The 27928-nt window shown below is 39.3% G+C and overlaps 1 protein-coding gene across 3 annotated transcripts; it reads left to right on the top strand.

Annotated features, from left to right (window-relative positions):
* Positions 1–1866: 1866 nt before the first annotated feature.
* Positions 1867–27630, top strand: HNRNPR (heterogeneous nuclear ribonucleoprotein R). 3 transcript variants are annotated; one of them, XM_082494033.1, is made up of 11 exons: positions 1867–1989; positions 8379–8544; positions 10831–10949; positions 11381–11488; positions 12186–12299; positions 18758–18934; positions 21590–21725; positions 22819–23024; positions 23716–23865; positions 25906–26027; positions 26220–27630. In XM_082494033.1, exons 1-11 carry the CDS (start codon positions 1915–1917, stop codon positions 26830–26832), a joined length of 1986 nt encoding a protein of 661 aa, XP_082350159.1. In that variant the 5' UTR covers positions 1867–1914; the 3' UTR covers positions 26833–27630. The 3 variants fall into 3 exon arrangements, with proteins under 3 accessions (XP_082350159.1, XP_082350157.1, XP_082350158.1); XM_082494031.1 differs by having other exon boundaries at positions 1891–1989; positions 8376–8544; XM_082494032.1 differs by lacking the exons at positions 8379–8544; positions 10831–10949 and having other exon boundaries at positions 1914–1989.
* The last annotated feature ends 298 nt before the right edge of the window (positions 27631–27928 follow it).

Below are 27928 nucleotides of genomic sequence, written 5' to 3'. Positions count from 1 at the left end.
GCTGTACAAGTTTCCCTCCGACTTCTGGATCAGAAAGATTCTTTTATTTACATCAGGTAACACATACAACTTTAACCCAAGCTCCACATTAACAGTGATAGAAAAATACATACTTAATACACCATGCAGATGGGTGCAATTCTTCAGGACAGTCATTTAGTGGTTGAACTCCTGGAAGGATCTCTAAGGGTATGGGAGCTACTGCTTATATTTTACCAGACTCAAGAGGGACAGTTCACATGACCATATGTACACACACACACACAGAGATTCTCTGGATTGACTTTGATGCTGTACTCTGGGACTCAGCTCGATCAAGTGCATATTCACTGCCATGTCACACAGTGGCAGAACAAGGAGATGAAGATAGCGCAACACCATTAGTGCCAAAAAGCTGATTTCCCCCAGACTTATGTATTTACTGCATCAAGAGCCTGAACATGCAAATCAGGTAAGCAGGCAAGTTACGCTTGTTAAAGGAGAAGCTGTTGCCCGAGCATGCACACACCATTCATGGTGTCACACATACACTTAATCCCAGGCATGCTTCCTCCTTCTCCAGGTCGACCCTAGGTTTCCCACAGGGGTCTCAGGTGTCAGATTTCATAAAAGAATTAATTTAATTGGAAGGTACATCAGCAAGAACAGCCCAGGCTGGGTGCCTCCAAAGAGAGGGACCCTGAACAAAGAAATCCCTGGGCAGTTATACCCTTGTGATCCATACACCCGCTCCTCACATGACCTTCATGCACTGTCCACGCGCCTTTCAGTCAAATGGTGATTTTTGGTCTGGGGTCTTTTAATTGTTTGTTGTTGTTTTTTTTTTTTTTTTTCCCTCTGTGTCCAGGCAGGCAAGCTCTTATCTTGTTGGTTTGTAGTTTCAGGAGAGGGTCGGAGCCTCTATCTCCTGGCTTACATTCCTTGTGCACCTGCCCTTGTTGGCAGAACATGGGCAACCGAAAAGCCCTGGACTTGAAACACTACCAAAACATCAGTCTGCTATCCAGCACTTTCCCATAATAAAAGACTAAACAACACTGTACACCTGCTAGGAAAATTATTAAGAAGAACAGCTGTCTCACAGCCTACAGGTTTCAGCCAACCGAGCTACCCATCCTAAATGGAGCTAAGCCAGCAGCACAAGTCACACCAAATTATAACCCCAAGTAATTTATTCTACTTAAAATTTACTTGCTTACACTAAGCAATTAATATCCCTCAACAACATTTAATCACAGATTAATTACAGAATAGCAGGCCCAGACACCAGAGCCCCTCCTGAACGGCCCCGCACCGCAGCCCTCGCTGCCCCTACACACCGTTCCCTCCTCACTCCGGGCCCGCAGGCTGCCTCACAGCAGGACACGGCTCCAGCACAGCCCGCCGCCCGGCTCCGCCCGGCAGGCGCCGCGGGCGGAGGGACCCGCCCCGGCCCAGCGCCGGGCGGGAGCCTCAGCGCTGGCGGCAGCGCCCGGGAGCGATTGGGCCGAGTCAGGCCCGCGCAGCAGCCTCTCCGCCCGCCCCCGGGGCCGGCGTTAACCCTGCCGGGCACCGCCCCGCACCGCCGGCCCCGGGCCCGCGCGCGGCCCTCAGGCGGAGGCTCCGCCCTACCGGGCGGGGCGACCCCGCGCGCGCGCCCCCCGCACTCCCTTTGTTCGCAGGCCACGGGCGGCGCTGCCCCTTTAAATCGCCCCAGCTCCGGCCCTACCGGCGCGCCGGGTTGAAGGCGCTGCGCGATTGGTTACAGCGCCTCCCTCTCATTGGTCTCCGGGAGGAACGGCGCGTCCCGCCTCCCGTCTCTCATAGGCGCCGACCGCTGCTCGTCGAGAGCGGGAGGTGCTGAGTGGGTGAAGCAGTGGTCCCTGGAAACAGTTCCGGGAAACCCCGCGTGTTGCCGGGGTCGCGCCGCCGTCCATGAGGAGAAGGAGGAGCGCGCGCCATTTGCCGTCGCTGCTTGGGCCCGAGCTGCGCCGCGCAGGCCCCGCTCCGGTGAGTCCCCGGGGGATGCCGGGGGCGCCGGGGGGCCGCCTCGCGCGGAGGGTGGGTGCTCCGTGGCCGGGGGCAAGGGCTCCCGCGTAGGCCCCGCGGCGGGGTAGGCAGCCGTGGGCTGCGGGTAGGCCCGGCGTTGGCGGAGGCGGGCCCGGGGCGCTCGCGCCGCGTAGGAGAGCGGGTCGGGGGCGTCGCTGGGCGCCGGCCGCGGCGGGGGCGGGCGGGTCGGCCGCGCGCGGGAGCTGGCGCCGGGGAGCGGCCCTGGGGGCGGGCCCTGCGGCCTGGCGGGGGAGGGCGGCCCGGCTCGGCGCGGGCCCTGCGTGGGGAGGGCGGGCGGGCTGAGGCGGCCCTGCTCCGGCTGGCCGTGCGGTTGCGGTGTGCATGTGGCGGGGAGCCGGAACGCGCTCTGCTCGCGGTGCCGCTGCGAAGGGAATCGGCCCGTCCCCGATCCCCGCTCGGAGCTGCGGGGCTCATGTGCCCCGGTTAAGCGGCTGTTCTCCGCTCCGCGCTGCTCCGTGCCTGCGGTGAGCAGAGGAAGCCTTCGGCAGAAAACGCGTTGCTGTCGCAGTGCTCTCGCGGATCTTGCGTAGGGTATTTGCGATAGAGCCGGCTGTAGGGAGGGAAAACCACTGCACCTATTCGTAGCTTTCAGGTTCGCGCTTAATGCTTGGGGTGAGAGTAACACTTATCAAATACTCCGAAGGAGAAATTATCCAGAATTTCGTTACTAAGACATTGCTTTCCTTAAATGTTATTTTACCATAAGCTTTTACTAAACTTTCTACGGTTTTGCACAAATACGCCATTATTACGATTATTTTTAAAATGAGGTTCTGATCGCTGGGTCGTAGCGCCCTTCTTACCTGTCAGGTTTTGAACGTGGCTAATTATGTACTTAAGCTGTGCTGGACTACTCCTTTTGAAAAAGTTGCTTGGATTCCCCTTCCCCCCTATACTATATTAAAGCATCCTGCCAGCACTGATGTGTTTGTGCTGCAAAGGATGTTAATGCTTCTGAAGCTCTTTTTTTATTTTTTTTTTTTCCCCCTTTGAGATTACGCTTTGTGTAACACTCAATTTTTTACATGTCTTCTAAAAGTAAAGGTAATCCAACTAGATTTCTGCATCTTGCAGGGTAATTTTTTTTTTTTTCATTTATGCAAATTGTGGTGTTTGCAAACTAGCAGAGTTTGCTTGATAATTTTGTATCCTGGAAACTGTATTTCCCATAAGTTCTTAATACCCTTATCTCTCAGTTCTTCTGTCTAGATGCGAACACTGTTGGAATAATATTTGATCATCCCGCTAACACTCAATTTACTAGTTTTGTCCAAAAAAGTAATACTCCCTGCTTTCTTAGGCAAAAATCTTTGAGGATAAATTTGTCAGAGCAAAGCTCAGTTTTGTTGGAGTGTTGCTTTGAACTGGAGTGCCACTAAAGTTCTGTACAACCCAAACAACCAGATGAGCTATAAAGGGCCAGCTCCACTTAGGGACGAACATGTACAAGCTTTATAGTTCAGGTTAGCAGGATGTAGTAGCTGCTGATGCAGTCAGTGCTGTATTTTAGTGGCACCGATGTGCACCTTGCTAACCTGTTGTGGTAAAGTCATCTCCCGATGATACTTGTGTAGATACTGAAGCATAGTTTCTGTACGGGCTGTGCTGGTCTCTGGCTTAGCATCATGATGGGTGCTTTCAGATTTTTTTCATTCTATGGGGTTATGGTTTGGGAAAGGCTGAGAACTCTGCTGGAGGGATGAAAGTGCTAACTACACTTAGTCGTAAAGACAGTCTGCTACTGAAATGCTGGTATGGAAACCTGGCTAACGTGTAAAGGTCTTCAGGGTGTGATAACTTCGAAACAAGTCTTCTTGTAATTCATGCTAATAAACACTTAGTATATCATAAGTAAGCTATTAAAAATGTACTTTCTGTGGTTGAATAAGCTATGGTACATATGGCTATAATGACTTAATGTAAAAAATAAAGGGATGTGCCATGTGTTTGTGAACAAGTGAGGCTTTAATAAACCCCCAGTTCAGTCTTTTAATGTGAGTTCTTATCTTCCCCTCACTCATGTGTTTCTCATCTTCCTGTTTTGACAAGAACCTCCTTGAAGTGTAAGGCATAACTTTATAGGGTTTAAGCTTGTTTCCTTGTGGTTCATCAAAGAAAAACCCAAACAACCAGGAAAAAAAAAGCCCAAAACAAAAAATAATCAACCCCAAATTTCCCCTCAGTGCTGTTTTTAACGTGGTACAACTGAAATGTTTGACACAGATAACATATTGGATAGAAGGAGTAGTAACATAAGCGAGTTGAATGACTAGTGCAAAGTTTTTATCTATGATTTTAGTTATGCTTCCTGTGCACCTGAGCTAAACAAGTACAGTTTAGTTCCGCCATGAGATCAGAAGTTATGTAACAGAAGACAGTACTGGTGGATAATCACTGTGAAGTTGATTATGGGAGTTTGAGATATTGTCCCTTTGCCAGAAATTTCCATTCCTGCTCATTTAAGTTGTTACTAAGCATGTTTTAGTTAACTAGACTGTGAATTTATAATTAATTGGATGGAGTTATACTTAGATAGTCTGTGGGTGGCAACCTCTGCTAGAAGCATGGTATAAAATACAGGGAATAGTAACATCATGGCTGTTCAATCAGTGATTGTTGGATTGAGGCTGAGATCAAGTTTCTGTTTTCAAGATGCTGTACACTACCAGGCTCAGGTGTGTGTTAATTTTTTTTTTCTTTCATTTTCTAGGAAAATTACTATTTGAGCCATTTGAATTATTAAACATGAAAAAGAAGCTTGTTTCTGGGTAACTTAGAAGCACTTGTAGTTTTAACCTCCTACTTGTCATATGATTAGAGCTTAAAAAAGGGAGTAGTCACTTGGCAAATTACTATTTTGAGATGTAGGAATTCTAGGTGGAAGATAGTGGATAGCTAAAAACTTGTTTTATTATCATTCATGATCTTCAGAAAAACATTGTTGGCAACAGTGTGAAGTTTGAAACAAGGCAACCCTCCCCTTCCCCACACACAGAGTTCTGCAGCTTTGAGGTGGTGAAGCTAGGTGGCACCAGTGGAAATTTTCCTTGCCTATGTAAAATTGCCCCCAATGTGTATTTATTACTGCTGCTTATTTGGTAAGCACATTTTTGTGTACGCTGTTTTAAATTCATCCATTTCAGCATGTTTTAAAAACAAATACATATCCCACACATACTAATATACATAATCCTTTACTTATAATCCACACTTAAAATCTTGTTTGTTTCAACCAGTCTCCCTCTTTTCTAGATATTTGAGTTACTTAATGCAGATGAAAGTCTTGAGTGCATGTGGGCGCTCTTCTGTGTGGCCTGGCCTGTCATAGGCTGAGTCACATGGACACACCGTGCATACAAACATAGATATCATTTCTCTCTTTCTTTAGTATGCTTTTAATATTTTTTAGAGGAGAACAAAAATGTTAATAAATTCATTGTGTGTTTTCCTTACTGATAAAGTTCAGTTAAAAATATTTTCCTTGAGCTTACATCTTATCTAGAGGGAGAGCTAAAAGATCTTTTTCAGCTATGCCTTTCACCCATGTATCTCTGTTGAACTCGGAATGCAGATTCAGTATTGTAAGAGATGTGATTTTGCTTGATGGTGATCAGTCAGGAAGAAAAGTTAGTCTAATCTCAGGTTTCAGGTCAAGCTTGCAAAGCCAGCAGGGAATCTATTGCTATAACTGCGAAAAGAAATAAATTTCTTAAAGGATACTGTCAGGACCTGAATATTTTGACAGCTATGTCACTTCAGATTTTTCCAGAGTAAATTTCTTGAAGAAAGTCTTCTAAATTAAGTTTGTGTGACAGGAAATAGCTAAAATTTGAACACCCAAACAGAACTTTTCTGGCTGGTGAACATGCACTGCATTTGACTTAAGTTCTTTATGAGGATACTAATTATTAAGCAAAAATAAACCATGCAGCTAGTGAATTAAAATGCTGAGACTTAATTTACATTGTCCAAAAGCCTATTTAAAAAAGCATTTGATAACTGTGGTGCTGTGTAGTAGTCTGATACTTAAGGGTTAGATATTGTTCCACACGCTGCTGTATATTTGTCATGTAGGTAGATATCTTTTCCTGCCATTAGGCTGCAAATCTTGCCTGTCAGAACTTTGAGTTATTGAACTGCAAATGAGGTGTTTCTCCCTGGACACAGAATAGCTGTCAACATTTTGTTCAGTTATAGGCAAGACTGAGAACAGTGCTAAGCTTTTGAGTATGTGACACTTGAAAGCTTGTCTGGGTTCACAAAAAAAACATAACGTCTGGGAGCACCACCATAAACCAGTGAAGTTTAGAAGGTACTTGCAATTGTTTCAAGTAACTTTTTTGTATTAATTTATTGGCTTAGCCTCACAGTTCTTGGTGTGGTGGATTTTTTGGTTTCGGGTTTGGTTTTTTTTTGTGTACAGAGATGACAATATATGTGTAAGTAATTCATTTATAGGGCAGTAAAAAGGTGAAAACAGAAGACACCCCTCTATATATCTCTTTTGTGTATATCATCCTATGCATCTTTGAGAAGAGGGATTTGGAACGGTACTGTACCCAAAGCATTTTCAGTTTAACTAAAGCCCCTCTGCCCTGCACTGTTTCAAATTTGAGATCTTGCAGAGGCTGTCTAACAAGCAGACATCTAGCTAATGTATGTTCTCCGTGATTTTTGTAAACTATAGAACCTTCATGTTCAGTTAGTGTTTTGAGAATTCAGTTAATACTTGTAATGTAAGCATTATTGTAGTCTTCGGGTAGCATTTTTTATTATTCTGTGATTAGGCTATAGTCACAGTTGTTTTTAAGTAAACTGAATTGGTTAGAAAGCAGTTTCTCTTTGTCAGGTAGTAGAATGTATGTGTATATTTATGTGCTATGTAGCTACAAAAAACTTTACTTTTCTTCACCGTTGCGTAAAGCAAGTGGCATCTGACAGAGAAACAATGTGAGGCTGTATTACACCTATCTAAAATTGCCCTTCAAGTCAAGACAGCTTTAGTAAAATCATTTTCTGTCTGAAGAAAAATGATTTTTTTTTTTTTTTTTTTCCCCTGCTCAAGCTTGCAAATCTTCATAGGATATTTTCCAAAAAGTTCATGAGCTGTAGTCTAGAAGGGATGGGTATACAAGTGCCTGTTAGAGGTGTGATTGTGTTTGGAGACTTGTTTTGCAGCATAGTAAATAGCTTGAGGCTTCAGCATTTTTTAAAAGAACTGTTCTTGAATCATCTTCATACCCGTATTCTAGTATTTAATTGCATTGCTCTGACCATGCTGCATATGTCTATCTGGTTACCATTTCACTGCTGATCATCAACTTCTTCCCTATCTTTTAAAGCCCAAGGCTCATTTCATTTCTGAATTTAACAGCTGATCATCCCAATGTTCTCTGCTGGGTAGTTGAATTGTCTCTTGTCAGCCTTTTTATTCGAGAGTACTAAATGTCAGCTGGCTGGCTAATTGAGAAATTGAAACCGTTTTTAATGAATTGGGCAAAGCCCACTGGAATTGTCTGAGAAGACAGTTGTGCATTTCTCAGTGCACATATTTGGAATCAGTTTGTTAATTCTGAAAGCAAGTCTTTTTATTAATATAAGAACTGAAGATGCTGCAGTCATGGCTTCCTTTTAAACCAATAAGTTATATATTATTAAAAAAAGTACCTGTGATTTGTAGAGCTTCTATTTGAATAAAACTGAAAGCATGGGAACAGTTCAGTAGCAGCTTCAAATAATGTGCATTAGAGTGCAATTTTCTATCCTTACTGAATTCTGACAGTGTTGTAAGAAAGTGTTTGGCTAGTCTTATGCAGCATGTTGGGTTTGAAGGAAGACATGGCAACAAGCCAAGAAAGTGAAAATTAGCAAACAAGTATTGACATTTTTATACATTAAGCTACCCTGCAGGGTTATGTATTCACTAAATTTTAAACGATTGTTTTAAAAGTAGAGGAGTGGGAAATGAAAATAGCACTAGCTCTTCTGATTCTTCGTTGAAGGCTGTTATTATCGTATCCCCGTACATTCTAGCTGCTATGGTTACCAGCTAATTTACTGACAATCAGCAGATAAAGTTTAGACATCGTTATGTACATGAAGTACATTTTTAAAAAATTATGTAAATTCTTCCATGTACATTTTCCACAGTCTTAAGGGTTGTACTTTCTTTTGAAACTTAGATCAGCTGCATCCAAAAAGTACTAAATAAAACTTGATACAGGTCATTTGCAGCATGTATACAAATTAGTTTAGATAAATCATGCATTGTCCTACAAACTAGTTATTTCTGGCTTATTGTAATATAGCTCCTGAATTTTTTCCAGCAGCATAATAAAATGGCTAATCAGGTGAATGGTAATGCGGTACAGTTAAAAGAAGAGGAAGAACCAATGGATACTTCCAGTGTAACTCACACAGAACACTACAAGACACTGATAGAGGCAGGCCTCCCACAGAAGGTGGCAGAGAGACTTGATGAAATATTTCAGACAGGTATAATATGCATTTCTTGTTTCTGACTGGTTATGAAAGTGAGGGCATACCATTTTCAAATTTTTATAGATTAAGGTTTAAAAAATCATTGTTTTTGATCTGTGTAGCTCTGAATGTTTTGCTACTTTGACTTCCCTAAAGGCAAATTGGGTTTGACATTGACTAATTACTTGACACGTCCTTAGTGTTGTATGTGATATCTTAGTTGCTTTAGGGCACAGAGCACTAGTTTCTTAGATGTTGTCAAATAAAGATGTATGTTTGAGCATACTGAACTGTACATTTTTTTTCTTCAATCCGAATCATCATTTTGCTTTTACTTTTCTACTGTCAACTCCTCACAGTGGTTCTTAAACACTCAAAGGCTGGATAGGTGACTTAGTGAGGGAAGCAACTAGCTTGTCTTGCCTGGGACTACATTTGAATTGAGTCTGCCTGTGGATTTTTTGTTCTCTCTAGTTCTGAGTGGACAGTTTAATCCATGTTGGTTATTACACCGAAATGTTCAGTTTGACACTAACTGCTTTTCAACAAAGTAGAGGACTAAGCTATCTAGCAAATTGAGTAATACCTTGCTGGTAGCAAGTGGTCTCTGCAACTTCTAGAGAGGTTTCTTTATATACAAAGGTTTTTCTATTTTGTTTTTTGTAACCCCCTTATTATTTTGTCCTATAGACAGGCTTCCTTTTCCTCTTTAGAGTGTGTTCTGTGAACAGATTTACAAGAAGCAGTAGAAATGCTCTATGCGCTGACTTCAATGCCTTGCTGGCAAGATGAGAGTTTTTGTTGAAAAGAGTCAAAATCCCACTGATCAAGTGAAGGCAGTTCAAAAACAATACTTTACCAATCTTCAGTATGATAGTCTGGCTCAGGTGGATGATGTCTTTTGGAAGTCATTCACAGTGAGCTTTGATCAAGCCTTTAGCAGCTTTTATTGGCTTTAGACATGCACTTTCTAACTGTGGGCCACAATGATGTGCACTTGATGGTTTGAGAGAAGGTATAAATGCCTGGGCAGAGGAACTTGTGGGGCTGTAACACGTGTTGCAGTTAGGTTGTGTCGTGAGGAGTTCTCAAGGGATTTAAAAGCTTGTCAGCCCAGAACTTGGCTACCTAGTATAATTCCACTGCATGAGTAACCTGAAGACATTTATTCACACTTCCTTAATGCCACTGAAGATGTTCGCATTGTGCAGGGGTTTGTCAGTGAAGCAAACTACTTTTGACACCCGAGCTAAATTTGGGGTTGAACTTTGGGATTTTTAATCTGCTGAGGTCTTATATGAAAGATACAGGTGCCTTCCAATATGCAGGATCACTTCTGAAATGTAGTCCTTGGGCTTGGCACTACTGTGCATTTTTGAACTCAAGTAGCAGTTAAATCTGTGTACTTTTGGACATCAAGCTGTTGCAAAGTATGTGGAGTTCTTGGTATCTGTCCTAAATTTCATTGTGTAGTTTAAAAAGTGCAAATCTTAGTCTGTGCTTCCTATGCTCCACAGTTTATGCAGGTGCATTATGAAAGGAAAGAAATTACCTGTAAAGATCCTTAAACAGCAGAAGTGCTTCAGAACTGGTCCAATGTTTCTTGGGGGAGTCTGTACCTGTAAAATTAACATTATCCTTTTCGGGTACATAGCAGGACTCGAAGTAATACCTTTTTGAACTCTAGCTCTTGAATTGCATAGAGCAATAAGATGAGTAAAAAGAAAAAAAAGACATATAGGAAGTCTGCTGATTTTTGAAGTTGGAGGAAAGACTGAACAAACCATTCTACTTCCTAATATTTTGTGGGGTAGAGCTTCATAAGTATTTGATTGTCAGTTAGCTAGCTCATTTTTCACGTACAATAGGATACCTGTAATGTTCACATGTCAGCTTACACTAGAACAACTCCATTCAAGGGAAGGAAGTGTAAAGCTTAAAATGAAAGACAAACAAACAAAATCCAAATTATTAGAAGTGAGCCAGAGTTCACTGTTTCAAAACCTGGTGTGTAATACTGCTTTTATGCAGCAGATTGGATTCCTGAGTGTTAGAAAACTGTTATACATGGGGTATAATCTTGCACGTCAGTTAGTGCTTAGGTATATACATTTTAATTTAACTTTTTTCATTGTTGTACTCATGTTCTTTCATATACTTGTGTAGGAAAATGTAATTGTATTAAATGCATAATTCTGTTGCTATGGAACGTAACTTTTTGACTTTAAAAGCAAACTGCATAGTACTTAGTTTTTATGAAATTCAATAGAAATCTGTAACTTCTTTATCTTTAACTTTTAGGGTTGGTAGCTTATGTCGATCTTGATGAAAGAGCAATTGATGCTCTTAGGGAATTTAATGAAGAAGGAGCCCTCTCTGTATTACAGCAGTTTAAAGAAAGTGACCTGTCGCATGTACAGGTAAGGTGAGAGCTCCAGGAGTGTGAGCACATAAGTATAAATAGTGTTCTGGCACTATCGGCAGGAGAGTTGTAACTTAGAAATTCATTGATGTTGCTGTATTCTAACATTTCAAACCCAAATCACAAGCCTGTTAAAAATTGCCTTAAATGTGTAGGTATCTGAATGCAAAGCAGAAGCTCCCAGATAATAGAAATGAGTGTGCTATTGAGAAAATAAGGTAAAAATACTACCTGGAATCTGGTGATTTTTGCAGTCTGACAAGTTTATTCACTTAATTGATATTTTTTTTTTTTTTAGAGGATTCTCTTGATATTTTGTTTATTGCATTGGCTTGATATAGTGACCTCAAGGTATGGAGTGTAAGATTCAGTGGATTCCCAGGGCTTTTCATATGCACAATTGAATTATTTTGTAAATTGTATCTACAGAACAAAAGTGCATTTTTATGTGGAGTTATGAAGACCTACAGGCAAAGAGAGAAACAAGGCAGCAAAGTACAGGAATCAACAAAGGGACCAGATGAAGCAAAGATAAAGGTAACATTTAGAAAATAAGGATTATTCTGTACTACCTGGTATATTACCTGTATGCAAACCGAAGTAATTTTGGATGTACTTAAAAAGTATCAGTACTGCCTGGATAAGTGTATTCACACTTGGCTTTAAAGAAATGTATGCATGATAGAGATTCAAAAGAGAGTGCTTGTTTGAAATACGGATCTTCCTGATTACACAATTGCTGAAATGCGTGAACTTAATGTTAGGTAAGATCTGTGAAAATACTGATATGTATTTAAGAATTCTCTTAGTTGTCCTTTTATATTAAAGCTTTTACGCACTCATAAAATTACTTTGAGACTGATTGGACACTTCCACAAGGTATTAGTATATTAAGAAACTCTGCTGTTGTGCAAAAACCTAAGTACAGAGTGGGTAAAAAGAACTGCCTGGTGTTCTTGGGGTACTACATATAAATGGAAAATGAGGGAAAAGAAAAACAAGTTCTTTCCAGTGACCTTGTAGTATAAAACAAATGTTGCTGTTTGTGGTGGTGTTTTTTTAACCCCCCCAAATAACAGGTTTTTTTTTGTAGGTTCTGTCTGTTCATATACACCTTATCAAATGTGGCATGGAGTAGATATGGAAATTCTTATCTTGGGGCACGTTTTTTTGTACTTTATATTTTAACCTGCTGTGCTCCCCCCCATAACTAATGTGACAATTTTTTTTCCAGGCTTTGCTAGAGAGGACTGGTTACACTTTGGATGTAACTACAGGACAGAGGAAGTATGGGGGCCCTCCTCCCGATACTGTGTATTCTGGTGTTCAGCCTGGTATTGGAACAGAGGTTAGTATATATGGACTAATCTGTTATTTTGTTTGTGCAGACTGATAAAGAAGAGATACTTGAAAATAAATAATATTACAAGTGAAAGTTTAAAGTAGTATAGAGGAAAGCATTCTTCTGTTTAATCAGTCTTTCTTACTTATGTGATATTAGGAGACATTTCATTATAGAGAGTGTGGTCAAACACGGCAACAGGCTTCCTAGAGAGACGGTCGATGCCCCAAGCCTCTCAGTGTTTTTAATTAAAGGCATTATCCAAATGCTTCTAATATGGTTTAACTTTTGGTCAGCTGTGGAGTGGTTGGGCAGTTGGACTAGGTGATTGTTGTAGGTCCCTTCCGATTGAACTATTCTAGTCCATTAATGACTGAAAATACTTGACTGATCGTAAGTGTTCTGTCCTGTTAGTGATGATTAGCCTTGTTAGGGAGTCACAGGAAAGCTGTAAAATTGGTGGCACTTAATACTTTAATGAGTATATTTTTGTACTTTTAAGTTTCCTGAAGCTTGTTAGAACAGGTAGCTTGTGGAAACTCCCTTCAGATAAGAATGTAAATGCTCCTGCGTTAGAGGCTGTAGCAAAACCCAGCCAACTATAGAAACCGTACCTCTACCAGATTAACTTCTTTCTGGCATTTTATAGGTTTTAAAGACTGAATACTGCTTTAGAGAAGCTGCTTGGTTTAACTGTCTGAGATGCTGAACACCTTGCTGAAACATGTATGCTTTATTAAATCTAGTCTTTAGCTCTTGCTTTTGAGCTCTGAGGCATAGTAATCAACAACTTAAACATGATTTGGTAGACTGGGCAGAGCGTGTTTGAACACAAGTGACTGGAAGTTATTGTGGCACTTCTTCCCCCCCCCCCCTCCCCAAACGAATGAGGTGGGTCTTTTGGTCTTTTGTTTGTGTGGTGGTTTTTGGCTTTTTTTTTTTTGTTTTGTGTTTTTGGTGGTGTTTTTTTGCTTTTTTTTTTTCTTTGGTTGTTTTTTTTTCATTTTCTTAAGATTTTGAGAACAGCTTCTCTTCTGTCCTCGATAGTTCTGGTTATACAGCGGTGTAAATGCCTCTTCTAATACTGTGGGTGAAAATACGAAAGAACATGAGATGTATCCCTTTGGATTGTGGCAATGAATCTTTTGTGCTTGAAGCTCTCATAGTTTGTGCTAGTTCACATATGTTGGAGCCAGAGCTGTCACTGATGTCAGTAATAGCAAACCTCTGGTTGTTAAGGATACCCAAGTGCTGTTACTGATTTCAAGAAGACACATACTAGGTAGACTTCTTTCCCCCAAGGTTTAGCAGATCTTCCTGCTGTAAATATTTATACACCAACTACTTTGTCATTTTAAAACATAATGTGGAATTCATTACGTGTTAACTGTAGCTTTAACTCTCTTTCAATACATACTTGAACATTGTGCAGTAAAACTGAAATACTGATAAATATTCTTAAGTATGTTCAGTGTGTTGAACTTTCACAAATTGTCACAGTGAATGTTTTGGATGTCCGATGTATTTTTTCAAGTGAGTGGGCTTTTAGAGCAGCTGGACCTTTCTGAAATGTGATTCTATAATAAAGACAAAGTAGTTAGAGCTGTGCAGAAGCTTGGAGCAGAAAAAAATTGCAATAGGATTTGATATTAAACTTGAGGTTTTTTTTATTTAAGGACTTGCTGCTTCAATGTAAAGCATTTTACTTATAGTGAGGTCATGATGTTGATATTTGGAGACATTTATGGGAGTGTTTATTTGATGAGAATAGAAACAGTTATTTGAGTGTTTCCTTCTGTCCGTATGCTGGCTTTGTCATTTGCATCTGCAAACATTGATAACTGTTTATCCTCAAGGGGCTTGTACAGTGCTTTTTTTTTTTTCTTAAAATTTCTAAGATATTTTTTCTCTGCTTTTTTTTACCTCCTGTTATTCCAGCTGTTCTTAAAGACAGAAAGGTTTTAAAGATTTATTTATTTATTTATTTTCCCCTTTCCAAAGGACAAAGTCTGGTCAGTAAGCACAGTGGGAAATTCAGGGTCATGATTGGACCTGTGCATCTTGCTAGCAAACTATGCACAAACTTCAGTTTGGATATGGAAATGGCTTGAGCTGTGTATTTCCTTGCTTACCTATCCTGCAAGGTTTTGGTCCCTAGCAGGTTGTTCTGTAGTTTATTCTAAACACTTTGAGTACTCTCAATCACACTGTTGTGACTAGTCTTTGATACAGGAGTTCTTTTGGAGGTTCTTCTATAAACCACCAGATTATATTTAAGAAAATGGGCAAACTCTTGAACTTCTTTCAGGTGGTAGATTATTTTCCATTCTTTGAGATGCTGAATCTTTTATGTATACTGTGAAGAAGATGCTTAGAACCATCACAGTAAGGTTGATTTCTAAAGGAAATATTTGTATTCCATGAAGAAAAATAAATTTCTTCGTGAGGAGAAATGATTAGAATGGGTCCTTGAACTGAAAGATGGTAACTGGGTGTATATGCAAGCAATGCCAAAAAAGGTGTGGTTTTGGTATTCTTTAATGGATATATATTTTTTTTCTTACACAAAACAACTTGAAGTTGTCTTTTTGTGGTTTAAAATAAACCAGTTGTTCAGCAGCATTGGATGGCGCATTGACAGTAGTAACATCTACATAGCGATTTCAATAACTTTTGAAATTAAGTGTGGACAAGACAAGGAAAGAAAATGTTACAAATATTTCATTCAATTCAGTCACAGCAAGGAGTTTTTTAAGTATATAAGGAACAAAAGGAATTTTGGTCATAAGTCCACTACTAGTCAGGGATGATGAAGCTTTCGACCAAACAAGACAAGCATTCAGTGTTTCAGTTGGATAATGCTGGATGGTAGATTGAGCATGGTATCTGTAGTGTCTGCATTTGTGGGTAGTATCTAATGAGGTTGACCTGTATTTGCTAAACAGGTTAAAACATGTATTTTTCCCTCCTTCAGTCTGCTGATTGAGGAGCTTGTAGTTGTTAAATTTGGGAAAAGTGAAGGATTTTTTCTTTTTTTCTTTTTTTTTTTTTTTTCTTTTTAGAGGGGGGTAAAAAGACCCCAGACATTCATATGGCCTGCCCAGACTAATGTTACACCAAAAATTAAGGAGAAAATGAATAGAATACCATTTAAGACATGATTTGAAGAACAGGAGGCTTCACTGCTGAATGAAGAATACCAGCCCTTTACCTAACTATAATAGGGATAGGAGGAAAGCACTTTTCAAAATTGGTGTGGTGCAGCTAGCATGAGGAGAGTAGTTGGCTTAAGTCTCTACTAATTGCTGGATTGGTTTCAGTTTTATTGAGGGGTCTCCAGATAAAGTAAGTCCTACTCTTGAAGTTCTGAGAGACTTCTATTTCAGTGTTTTTTCAGTGATGTGAAATAAAAACTTGAAAACTCTGTTACTAGATTATTTGCCCATAATGGTCTAACATGATGTGCAAGGTTAGATATCTATTTGGTTAGACTGTATAAAATGGAGGAATTGCTAGGTGTCCTTTTCAGAGCTGAAATTTACTGGATAAGTATGGTAAACATAATCGTTGAATGTTGTTATCAAAAATGCAAAATTACTTTTAGCTCTGTGAACAGTAAGTTGGTATTGCATCTGCTCCTCTGTGGGTGCATGGTCAGAATCTGTAACAAAGTCAAGAAGGGTTGTGAGGCTAACTTGCAATCTAAGGAATTATATATTACTGGAGATGTTGGGGAATTTAGTCTGCTTTTGTCCATAATAAATTGAATGGGAAGAATCAGATACTGTAATAACTCTTAACTTAAGAAGTGATGGTGTAATAAACCTAGCAGGAGTTGAACTAGACAAAGCTTGTGCTGAATTTAGTACACAAATGGAATGCCACTTTTGTACTGGCAGAACTGTGGAGGTTCAAAGGTTTTTCCACTGTGCCAGAGTTTTTTTTTCCACTTCCATTTTTTTAAATGAAGATTGTACATTTGGATGAGATGGAGTCATGCGGCCTACACTAATTAATGCTTAAATTTGGCATTTAGGAAAAAATTGACTGCAAAGCACATGAAGAGCACTATTAAAAGGAGAGAGGTTTTGAAGAAGCTCTTGCAATGCTGCAGTACACTTCTGTTAGCTTTCGATGACAACAGAAGAGCGTCAGTTGTTGAAATAACTGAAGGACACATCATCTAGTGGATTGCATCCCACAATAATGTTCAGTAAAGTTGTTCAGGAAACTGAAATTGAATTTTTTCCTAGTTTAGGCTTTTCATAATTAATCTTCTAAAACAGTAATAAGGAAGAAGTGGAGTACTTGATTACTTTGTACAGGTCCTTTAGGAAGCAAAACTGGAAAAAGTCTGTCTTATGGACAGTGATTCCAATGAAGGCTCAGAAGTGATAGACAAGACAAGGTCTCTTATATTGTTTCACTGATAATGCCAGTTTTCAAAGTTTTGCCACAGAACTTGGGTTGTGGAACTAAAAGAAACAAGATGTGATGTTTACATTCTTTGGTGTTTCAGCAACTTTATTCAAGCTTATCAACATATCTAAACAAAAGTTATTGAAGATGTTTCTTCTGACCCTTGCAAGATGTTCACCTGGTGTTTGTCATGTCTAATATTGATCTTGTAGTTCATTAACATATTAAGTTTACATGCTCAAAGCAAATTCACTTAGATGTGAATTACTCCCACAGAGTTATCTAGTCCTTCCATTATAAATGGAATTTACTCTAGAATATAGGTCAGATATGAATGTATTCAAATTAAATCCTTAATTCTGTTTCTCATACTAGCTCCTAGAGTGTATTACCTGAACTGAACTGTAGTAGCAGTCTTGCGGAATTGGTGATCTAAAGTTTGTAGAGAGTGAGCCGAAGAGACTGGAAAGAAAGGAGGAAACAGAAGCTTTCAGGATGGTAAATCTTTGCTAAATAGCTGGAAAAGTAGAGTTTGTATTTGGATTAGGGTTTTCTTTTTTTCTCAAGCCTTCAGTTTCTGCTGGAAACAGTGGCATCTGAAACAAAGAATTTAATGTTGAGTTTTTACATTTGACTGACTTAAAAACAGTTACAGTTTGTGGAGAGTTCAAGTGACAGTTTCACTGTCTTGGTGGCAAGTTGGAGTTCTTATCTTGTGCACTTCCAGTTTTTTTTCTTTAAAAACTGTGCATGGGGTTTGGAATGAAAACTTCCAGGTAATGACAAGAGACCTCAAAAAGCTTAGAAATTCCTACAGTTAGGAGACATGGGGAAAGCCTATTGGCTCTGGCATTCATTCAGTTTTCACTCTGTGTGATAAATCTTGTTCCTTTTTTTCCTCAATAACAAATAAACCATGGTCAGTTGGCATTCACGCTGAACTGAGAGGGGCTAAGCTAAGAGAAAGAAACGTTCTGGAAACTAAATTTCAGGAATATCAATATAACATAAAGAAACATCTAAAGCTTCTAGCTTTCCTTTGGTGGAAAATAATTTGTGTTCCACGCTTTTTTTTAAATCACAGTCATCATGGTCTCCTCATGTTCATATCCATGCTTACATGGGCATTTTGAGTGTCTTTAGTTTGGGAATTGTCTGCTAAGCCTTCAGTACTAGATATGACTATGGCAAGGCCTTGCCTAGATGGAAAAGGTTGACTTCTAGCTTTTTTTACTACAAAAAATATTTGAAGGTAAAATAAATAGAATTTGATCTTAATGGGTGTTTGGAATGTTTTGATTGTTTTAGCAATTCGGATATTCTGAGAATTCAGAGGAGAGGTGTAGTGATGAAACAATTTGAGGAGGGTGAAGCTTTCTGGGGAGACCTCAGCTGAAGAAATTAAACTCCTTAACAAAACTTCACCAAAGTTTATTGTTGTTGCTCTGTGTAAGGAACAAAAACATGAGGAATCCAGATTTTCTCAGACAAATACTAAAATGTTCAGTTGGTGGAAACTGAAACCACTACAGGCTAGATATAAGATCACAGTATATACTAAAAGTGGAAAAAGTATATTGGGCAATTTAAGGATTTTTGTAGACTTTTTTCCGTCTCTGTAGCTTTCTAATGAAGATTAGGCTACAGAATGATTTGAAAATACTGCAAGAGCAAGGAAGTCCTTGGCCTGCTTTAATATAGGATGCCCAGCTACATAACCTGTAAGGTCTTTGTTTTCAATTGCCAAAACTATAACCAGGTAAGAACCATTTACCTATTCAGTGGCAGAAATTTACCACCTCTTCAATATAAATAACAAACCCAGGTTTTCCATATGTAAAACTTAGTACTAAGAGTGGGAGGTTTAGAAGACTTAATAGGAAATGGGATAATGTTGGCTGCAGTGAAGGCTGCAGGGTTGGCTACAGTGTTTCTGCTGTGATGGTTTATGCTGCAATGTACTTCCTTTCCCAGGAACTTTAAGGTATGAAAATTAAGTTTGGATTTCTGAAAAAGCCTTGTTTAAGTGACCTGTTCCTTTTTAGGTTTTTGTTGGTAAGATTCCCCGAGACTTGTATGAAGATGAATTGGTACCACTCTTTGAGAAAGCTGGTCCAATCTGGGATTTGCGCCTCATGATGGATCCTCTTTCTGGTCAAAACAGAGGTTACGCTTTCATTACCTTTTGTAGTAAAGATGCAGCGCAGGAAGCAGTCAAACTGGTGAGTAACTTATTTTCAGACTGGACAAGATAATGTAGACAGCAAACATGTTGGTAATCTCTTAGATAATGAAGTGTTTCATTAAAGCATCCATTAACAGAATCAAAATTTTACTTTCTTAAAAATCGCCTCCTGATTTGATTTAGTATATACAAATAATGTTCTACTTCTAGGACTGTAGTCTCCTGTAGCCTGCTGGAAGTACTTGGGTGATTATAATAAGAGCTTGCTTGATTACAAGTGGAAAATATATTCTTTAAGCTTCACTGTTTTAAAGTTTATCACCCTTCCTGCTATAAAGAAGTGATTAGAGAAGCTTTGTTTTGCTGCTGCTGCTGTGGAGGAGGTCTCTGACTTGGTGCTCTTTATGGTTTACAGTGGCCTTTGGTTCTTCCCAATGGCAGTCATGCAGTCAGCTCACTCCATGGAAACCTGGCTTGGCCTGCATCTAGGTGATTTGGCAAAGGACACAGCAATCCCTAGAGAGTTAAAATGAGAGACAGCACTCTGATTGGAGCTCTGGTTGATTTGGCCTTGCCTCTGCCTGAAAGGAGGCAGTAGAATTATGTGTATCTCCCAAGGGTTTGGTTGAGGCTGTAAAATTCTGCTTGTACTTTGAACCAAAACAGGTGAAATGCTTTATCTTATTTGCCTGAGCAGAATTCAGCCAATCCTAATGAATGGGGGAAAAACCTAAACATCTAGTTAAGCTGGGTGGAAAAAAGCCCAACCCCGAAACCTAGAGAAAGTTATTCTGTTGCATTGTAAGGGCTTCTCAGAAGGAGTCATTGCCTCTAAATGTTCCAGTGTTCATTCCCTCAAATATTTTCATGCATTTAGAAATCGTTCTAGTTGTTAGGTTAGTTCCTAGCCCTCTTCCAGGGCTAGGAATTGCATGTCCCTGCTTAGGCTGTTTTTCCTTTCGAGAACCTATTTGGATGTTTCCTGAAGGAGATGCACAGAATATGTTTTTGCAATTGATTGCTTTGGGTTTCAGTGTTTTGAAGTTGGTGGATATGAGTTACTGTCACTCAGGAAGTAAAAATTGTTTTGAAACTTTTTTCCTTTTTTTGACCAAGTTGAAGGTGCTCAGAGGTGTTACTTTAAATTTTTACTGATTGAGGGCGATGAAAGGGAAGATGCTGAAGTGACAGGGGTTGTAGCAAGCGATGGGCCACTGATAGAAGACTGGCCTCCATACTTTGGATATTGCACCAAATAAGTGAATTTGTGTGAATATATTCCTGAAGTCTTGGTATCTGGATTTTCTTCCCCCTCCTCCACTCCACCATTATTTGGTAATGGGGCCAGGCTTGTATTTAGGTGAAATATTTTCCACAGAATACTGCGGAAAGGAAAAGGGGGCAGACATATGCTAAATTTTGGAGCTAATTAATCCTTGATAGCAAAGTGAGGTTCTTGAGAAAATAAACTTGAATTTTTGAAGTCTTGGTTTCTCTACACCAGGTGGGCCTTCTGCTTGTGTTTGCAGGTACTAGTGGGAATGGGATTGGTTGTAGGTAAAATGGCTTTGTAAGGTAAAATATAATTGTAAAAGTGGATTCAGATTAAGTTCATGGCACTGGAACACAAAGTTTTATTGTTATGAATCACTGTTGTATGTGAAGCAACATTCTGAAATGGTTTTGTCTTCCTTAAAGTGATCTTGTTTGATAGCCTGTGATACGTTAGCATTGTTCTAGTTGTTCTTGAATATGATGGTTACTGAAGGTATTGCTTTGTCATCTGTATGGCTATGTCTGAGCCAGGGTAAAAGTGGCTGAAAACTTGCTTTTAAAGAATTGGGTGAGGTTTTCAGAAGCTGGCTGATGATCAAACATCCATCCCCTTAGATTGCATTTGAAAATTCTGTCTAAAACAAAGATAATATCTACCTTGAATTCTTTTGGCTTTTTTCTTTCCTTTTTTTTTAACGTTGAACTCTTGTACCTTTAAAGACCTATCATGAGTGTTAGTGTTGTAATCCAGCTGTGGATACAAGCATGAAGCAGTGGGTGAAATCTTTTTTCATGGGAGACTTTAAAACTTTACTAGGACTATGAATTTTACTGTTTTTACAAGGTAAAAAAAAAAAAAACAACCCTGTGCTGGGAGTTAAGGGGGACAAGGTCACACACTGATTTGGACTTTTGAGTATCTCGCAGCAAATACGCTCAGTGTTTAAAAGCTATCAAAGTAAAGTGGAAAAACTCATAGTATCTATAATGCTATGTGATAGTCATCATTATAGTAATCTATAATACTGATTAATAATAGCAGCAATGACTGATGTTGAGTCCCAGCACAGGAAGCAGTCACAATTGTCTAGAAAGATCTTTCAAGTCTCAGATAAACAGTAGGTGAATGAATTCACCCCATGCAGTTTGTCTGTTACATGTTGTTCCTTGTACATCAGTTTCTTTGTAGCTTTCAATTCTGCAGAACTTCTGAAGTTTCTGTGGAAAACCTAAGCTCCGCAACATTCTTCCAAGCAAATACTGACCCAAATACTGCAGATTCTCGGGCAATGTGAATTCAATACGCTATGTATAAAAATAGTCCATCATGAAGAAAATAACTGATTTTATGATTTGGGGGATCTTTTTATCCACATTATTGTGGATAAAGCGAATTATTGGCTTTTTATTCTCTTAGTGTGACAACTATGAAATCCGTCCTGGGAAGCACCTTGGAGTATGCATCTCCGTGGCAAACAACAGGTTATTTGTTGGGTCAATTCCAAAGAACAAGACTAAAGAAAACATATTGGAAGAGTTCAGTAAAGTCACAGGTAAGACCATCTTAGCAGGTTTGTCACACTGATCCCGAAATACCATTGAGTCTCTCTTTTTTGTAGGTCTAGTTATTTGCTACATGTGCTCAGTTGTCATTTAAAATTATTTCTAAGTTGGATTCCAAGTTTATTTCTGGTAGAAATTTTATATATCAGCTATATTTTATGGCGGAGTGTAAAAGGACTAGTGTCTGTTTTACTGATTGTTAAATGAATGATGTTGTAATCTTACAATTTGAGATGGAAATGGCACAAATGATCTCAGGAAAAAAAGTAAAGGTCTAATTCTGTTACCTGTTCTAGCTTGCTGTTGAAGGCTCTGTATTTATAACTGGATCTACAGTAGATTCTGTTTTCACAACTGAGAAGTATTCTTGAGGAATTATGATGATGAGGGAATACTAAATCATTTTAGAGGGGATGTTATTGTAGAAGTAGTTAACGGAAGGTTAATTTCTGTCCCAGTTCTTCACTGTTGTTTCCCAGTATATGCAGCAAGTAGGAAGAAAAGAAGTCAGCTCATCACTGGAAGGATGCTTCTGCTTTAAATAAGAGGCTAAAGTCTTGATCGCTGCTCTTGTTCTTGTAGGAGAGTTTTAACCTACTGCTTCTTTTTTAGGGTTGCTATTGTTAAATACTTCAGGGAAATGGTGAAAACAGAAGGTGAATATTCATTTAGTTATCTCTCCTCTTTTTGGAGAGATGTGGAAGAAATTCTTTCCAGCTTCCCCTGGAGGCAGTGAGGTGCCATGTATTAATGCTGACTGCTTTTCAAAAATGTCAAAATGGTAAAACAAAATATAGAAAATTACATTGTGTGAACTGTTCAGGTTGATGTTTTGCAGCGCCTAATTGTGAGGTAAGTTTGTTCTGGAGAATTTCACCTGCTAGGTGACCTGTGTCTAGGTAAACTGGATGGATATCTTTTGATATTTTTTTTTTTTTTTTCTTTTCTTGTGCTCCCTCTCCCTTTCAGGTGTTAAATTCAAGGCTGTATATTACAAAAACCAAGTGAAGGCATTTTAGAGTAGACTAGATTTTTTTTTTTTTTCTTCCTTTTGAAGCTTAATACTAAAGACCTGTTTTTCAGAGGGTTTGGTGGATGTAATTTTGTATCATCAACCTGATGATAAAAAGAAGAATCGAGGCTTCTGCTTCTTGGAATATGAGGATCACAAGTCAGCAGCACAAGCTCGCCGCCGCCTGATGAGTGGGAAAGTAAAAGTCTGGGGAAACGTTGTGACAGTGGAATGGGCTGATCCAGTAGAGGAACCAGATCCAGAAGTCATGGCAAAGGTAAGTAAAAACTTAACTGGGTGCTTCTGTGCTTTGGGAGGAATTTCTTTATGCCATAGTGATAAAGATTTGTTCCAGCAGAGCAATGCTAGTTTTGAGGCATTTTGATAGTAAGTCATGCAAACTGACATGGTCTGAGCACTGCAAACTAGTTGCCTGTGTAACATGTTAGGACCATGCTGTTGTAACCAACTGTTCACATTTAAACTAGTAGTGTGCAGGGTTATCCTACTGGGTTGGCACATCAGTCTGTTCATTATCTGCTTCTGCTCATAGTGAATACTTGTGGGTATTCTGTAAAACTATTTTCCAGAGTGAGATGAAGGTGAAGTTCAGCATAGGGAATGACATGCTCTTTATCCCTATGTTTTGGGATAACTCTTTACTGCTCTTGAGGTCTCTTATTAAAATGTTACTGGGATTTGTAGCATCCCAGAAGCAGAAAATCAGAGTTGAATATTCTTCTGGTCATGGAAGGGAACTGTGGAAGGAGAGAAGTTGTAGAAACTTCATACAGGTAACTACAAGGCTATCTTTTTTTTGTTTGTTTGTTTAATTTGTACGGAATGTAGAAGGTTACCCAAAATTTCTTAATGCAGAGAAGGAGGGAATAAATCTTACTAATTTATGTTAGTTTCCTTTGAGGTTTGACTCTTAAAGATTACAGCTTGGTTTCTCATTTTTTCACCAGGTGAAAGTTTTATTTGTAAGAAACTTGGCCACTACTGTGACGGAAGAAATTCTGGAGAAATCCTTTTCTGAATTTGGAAAGCTGGAAAGAGTAAAGAAGTTGAAGGATTATGCTTTTGTTCATTTTGAGGACAGAGGTGCAGCAGTGAAGGTAGGCTGATTATTCTTTCCTGGCTAAACTGATGCAAGCAGTAGTATTAAGAAATTTCTTTACAGTAAATATCTAGAAAAGACAATTTGTAGACTCCATTTAATAGGGTTCCCATTGTGAGAATTTTAACGCTAATAACTTTGTTCCTGTGATTTAAGTAGCTAGGAGGCTGTGAAACTTGCAAAGGACAAAACTGTAGCAAGTTAGCAAGTAGAGTGGAGATGAGGTATAGACCAATGCAGGAGAGTCTAGAGAAGAGGGGGCTGGGGGAGAAAGATCAACCTTGACAATTTTTCTGAGGAAACACTAACGGAAGGTATTAGTTGTCTTTCAAAGACCCCTATTTAAAGGCTGTGTGTAGTTTTGGAGTGACTAAAGTACTGAATAGAAGTTGCAAGGTAAATAAAAAAAAAAAAATAAAAATCCCTTGAGGAGGGGAGAAGAATGGCACTGGCAACTCCCTTAACGTATTACCCATTTTTAACTCTACATGCTCCCTAGATGGTTTCTCCCAAATTATTTCTTAGATATTGAAGGTCATTACTGTAAGCTTCAAAGCTGTCTTCCTCTGTGTCTTAGAGCAATTGAGAAGGTCATTAATCTCTGCTGTTGGTACTTCAGTGGATTAAATTCTATAGAAATTACTCCATCTGTTTTTTAAATCCATAGTTTATGGAGGGAAGGAGGAGGGGAGGAAGTGTTTTGCACATGGGAGTCTTGAGCAAGTATGTGGCTACCTAGACAGTTCAAAGTCTCTTTACTCAACCTTATTAATAATTTTATAACTATTTAATAGCTTCTAATTTTCCTGCCCATCAAAACAGGGTTTAGAATACTCTTGAGTTTGGCCTTAGGATGAATGTCACTCATTGGATAGATTTAGACCACGTCCATGAGTGGGTAAGAGATTGTTGATGCAGAAAGGGTTAGCCGGCAGCACCTCCTGATATTTTTTATTGTAGTATGTCTTTAAACACTTACCCATCCCTCCCCAGTAGACCTTACTTCTAAATGCTCCGTTACGTTTGAGCAACTGAAAACTTGAAAGCAGATGAGAAAAGGTAGATCAAATGCAGTACAACAGAACATCTCTAATGCTGCTCTTCTCTGAAACAAGCTGGAATACTACCACACCTGCCCAATGTGACTGATTTATGGCCACTAAATTGGTTTATGAATTCTGTGAGATATTTTTGTGTATGGGTGTGATGTTTGTTTTTTAATGAAAGCATTATTATGATATTAATGAATGGAATTGGCTTATTGATTCCAGTGTCTACTTGTTTTCATACCTTCTTTGAAATAAATAGCCCTGATCTCTAATGTTTTTGAGGTATGTTGCTGTTCAGACCTGTAAAGTCTTTTGTTAATGCAAAAATTAGTACTTGGAAATGTTAAATGCAAAGCAGGTAACTCCAGGTAAAGAATTAGGAAGTACTTTGTGTGTGTATATTAAGTTCTCTTTGTGTGTGCATTTGATAATTACAAATTGCACGTTACTTTTCTGGAAGATTCTTGCCTCACTTTAGGAGTTCACCAAGTTTCAATCTTTTTTTTCCCCCTTAAGTATGTGTCCTCAGAAATAGTTGATTTCCTATGAGGCACTCGTGTAGCACATTCAACTAGCTAGGAAGCCCAAATGTAAAAATACTCTCTCTTGTGTGCGCGTACTCTACCTGGCTTACAAGTTCATGTCAGTGTGAGTAGTATTTCTGGAACATTTCTAGGGGATATAGGACCATAAAAAGTGATTGTGTTATGTCTGATTTTTTTAAAAATAATGCTTAGTATGGTTTAATCCCATTCTGTTACCTTATGATATAAAGAGAACATTTTTTTAAATGTTGCTTCACTGTAACTGGTGAATAAAGTGGGACTTGAAAGAATAATATGTAATGTTCTGTTAAAGTAGCACAGAAATGAAGCACATGCATAGTTCAGCCTGGAGCAGCCCAGCCATCTGGTTTCTGTCAGTAAGTTTTAGTTTCCTTTTGAATGGAAACAAATTTTTAGTTGTTTCTCTTCCAATTTTTTGTACAGGCTATGAATGAAATGAATGGGAAAGAGATAGAAGGGGAAGAAATTGAAATAGTGTTAGCAAAGCCACCGGATAAGAAAAGGAAAGAACGTCAGGCTGCCAGACAGGCCTCCAGAAGTACTGCGTGAGTGTTCATTCTTGCACTACTGTCATACTGCAGAATGAAGTTCTGCTGTAAAATATAAGCTAGTTTAGAAGAATCTGAATGACTTTTCTTTCCTCCATATTTTGTGTTGTTAATCAACAAAGGGAAATTTATACTTTCGTTTGGGAGACTTTTGAAGATAAATAATTGCATGTTTCTTTTTCTTAATAGGTATGAAGACTATTATTACTACCCTCCACCTCGCATGCCACCTCCTATTAGAGGCAGAGGCCGTGGAGGGAGAGGTGGATATGGCTATCCCCCAGATTACTATGGCTATGAAGATTATTATGATGATTATTATGGTTATGACTATCATGACTACCGTGGTGGCTATGAAGATCCCTATTACGGCTATGATGATGGCTATGCTATAAGAGGAAGAGGAGGAGGAGGAAGGGGTGGGAGAGGTGCCCCTCCACCACCTAGGGGGCGGGGAGCACCACCACCAAGAGGTAGAGCTGGCTATTCACAGAGGGGGGCACCCATGGGACCGCCGAGAGGAGCCAGGGGTGGGAGAGGGGGTCCTGCACAGCAGCAGAGAGGACGCGGTGCTCGTGGAGCCAGGGGCAACCGTGGGGGCAACGTAGGAGGCAAGAGAAAGGCAGATGGGTACAACCAGCCTGATTCCAAGCGCCGTCAGACCAACAACCAGCAGAACTGGGGCTCCCAACCCATCGCTCAGCAGCCGCTCCAGCAAGGTGGTGACTATGCCGGTAACTATGGTTACAATAATGACAACCAGGAATTTTATCAGGATACTTATGGGCAACAGTGGAAGTAGACAAGTGAGGAGGGATTGAGAATATTGGAAACATAGAATTGGCTGTAGCTCTACATCCTTCAAAACAAAATTGGCTTAATGTTTCATCCTTCAGTAGCAATTGGCTGCCATTTGTATTGGGCTGAAGAATCACTCTATTGTATATATACTCAAGTCTCTTAGTTTTCTTTTTTCATAAATGCACTTGGACATTACTGGGCTTGCAGAATTCCTGAACTCCATATGGGGTTTCAATGCTTTTATCATTTTAGGCTTCATTTTAGCAGTTTAAAAGCAGGAATGGCACACTGTTCAATCATGATTTTGCAGAACCTCTGGTTTTGGACAGTTTCCTTTTTTTTTTTTTTTTTTTGATTTGGGATAGACTACATAGGAGTATGCTGTACATAAAAGTAAAAGCTAGTGCTTTGTCTTAGTAGTTTTAAGAAATTACAACAAATTAAGTTTTCTTGTATTGAAAATAACATGATTGTATGTTTTGCATTCCTAGAAGTAGGTTAACTGTGTTTTTAAATTGTTATAACTTCACACCTTTTTGAAAATCTGCCCTACAAAATTTGTTTGGCTTAAAACGTCAAAGCCGTGGCAATTTGTTCCTTGATGTGATTGTATTTCCAATTTCTTGTTCATGTAAGATTTCAATAAAACTCAAAAATCTATTCAAAACATTACCTATTTCAAATTCAATTGTGTCCTAAAACATTATTTCATTGGTAATTCTTGCGAAAAACATTGTTTTCAAAGTATAACTGCCTATGTGAGTGATCAAATTCATGCAAAATTTCTTGTGCTTTCCAACATGTAGCACTGTGGACATCAGTTTGAAAACTAGGAGAAATTACAGATAGCCCAAAGGGCACTCTTTGTTTAATTGCTGTTCGGTAACTTACCAGCATCTAATTTTGAAACTTTTTTTTTCTTTTAAAAAGTGTTGAAATGTATCCAAACATTCACGGAGACCTAATTTAAATATAATTTTCTAATGTAATGTGGAGAAGGAAGCAGAGCCTACAATGGTGTTAATTTTGTTCCTTTTTATTATGTACGGTGGAGTCCCTCTAGAGGCTGTTCTGTTAGGGTCCAGCCATACTGTATT

The sequence above is a fragment of the Vanellus vanellus genome (genome assembly GCF_965231255.1).
Source record: "Vanellus vanellus genome assembly, chromosome: 22".
Lineage (NCBI taxonomy): Eukaryota > Metazoa > Chordata > Aves > Charadriiformes > Charadriidae > Vanellus > Vanellus vanellus.
This window is presented reverse-complemented; position numbering and strand designations above follow the sequence as displayed.

Excerpts from the sequence above, each read along its gene's own strand:
- HNRNPR (XM_082494031.1), top strand. The coding sequence starts at position 1,915 with ATGAGGAGAAGGAGGAGCGCGCGCCATTTGCCGTCGCTGCTTGGGCCC. Across the intron at positions 18,935-21,589 it reads CGCAGGAAGCAGTCAAACTG|TGTGACAACTATGAAATCCG; the intron begins GTGAGTAACTTA and ends TTATTCTCTTAG. Across the intron at positions 23,025-23,715 it reads ATCCAGAAGTCATGGCAAAG|GTGAAAGTTTTATTTGTAAG; the intron begins GTAAGTAAAAAC and ends TTTTTTCACCAG.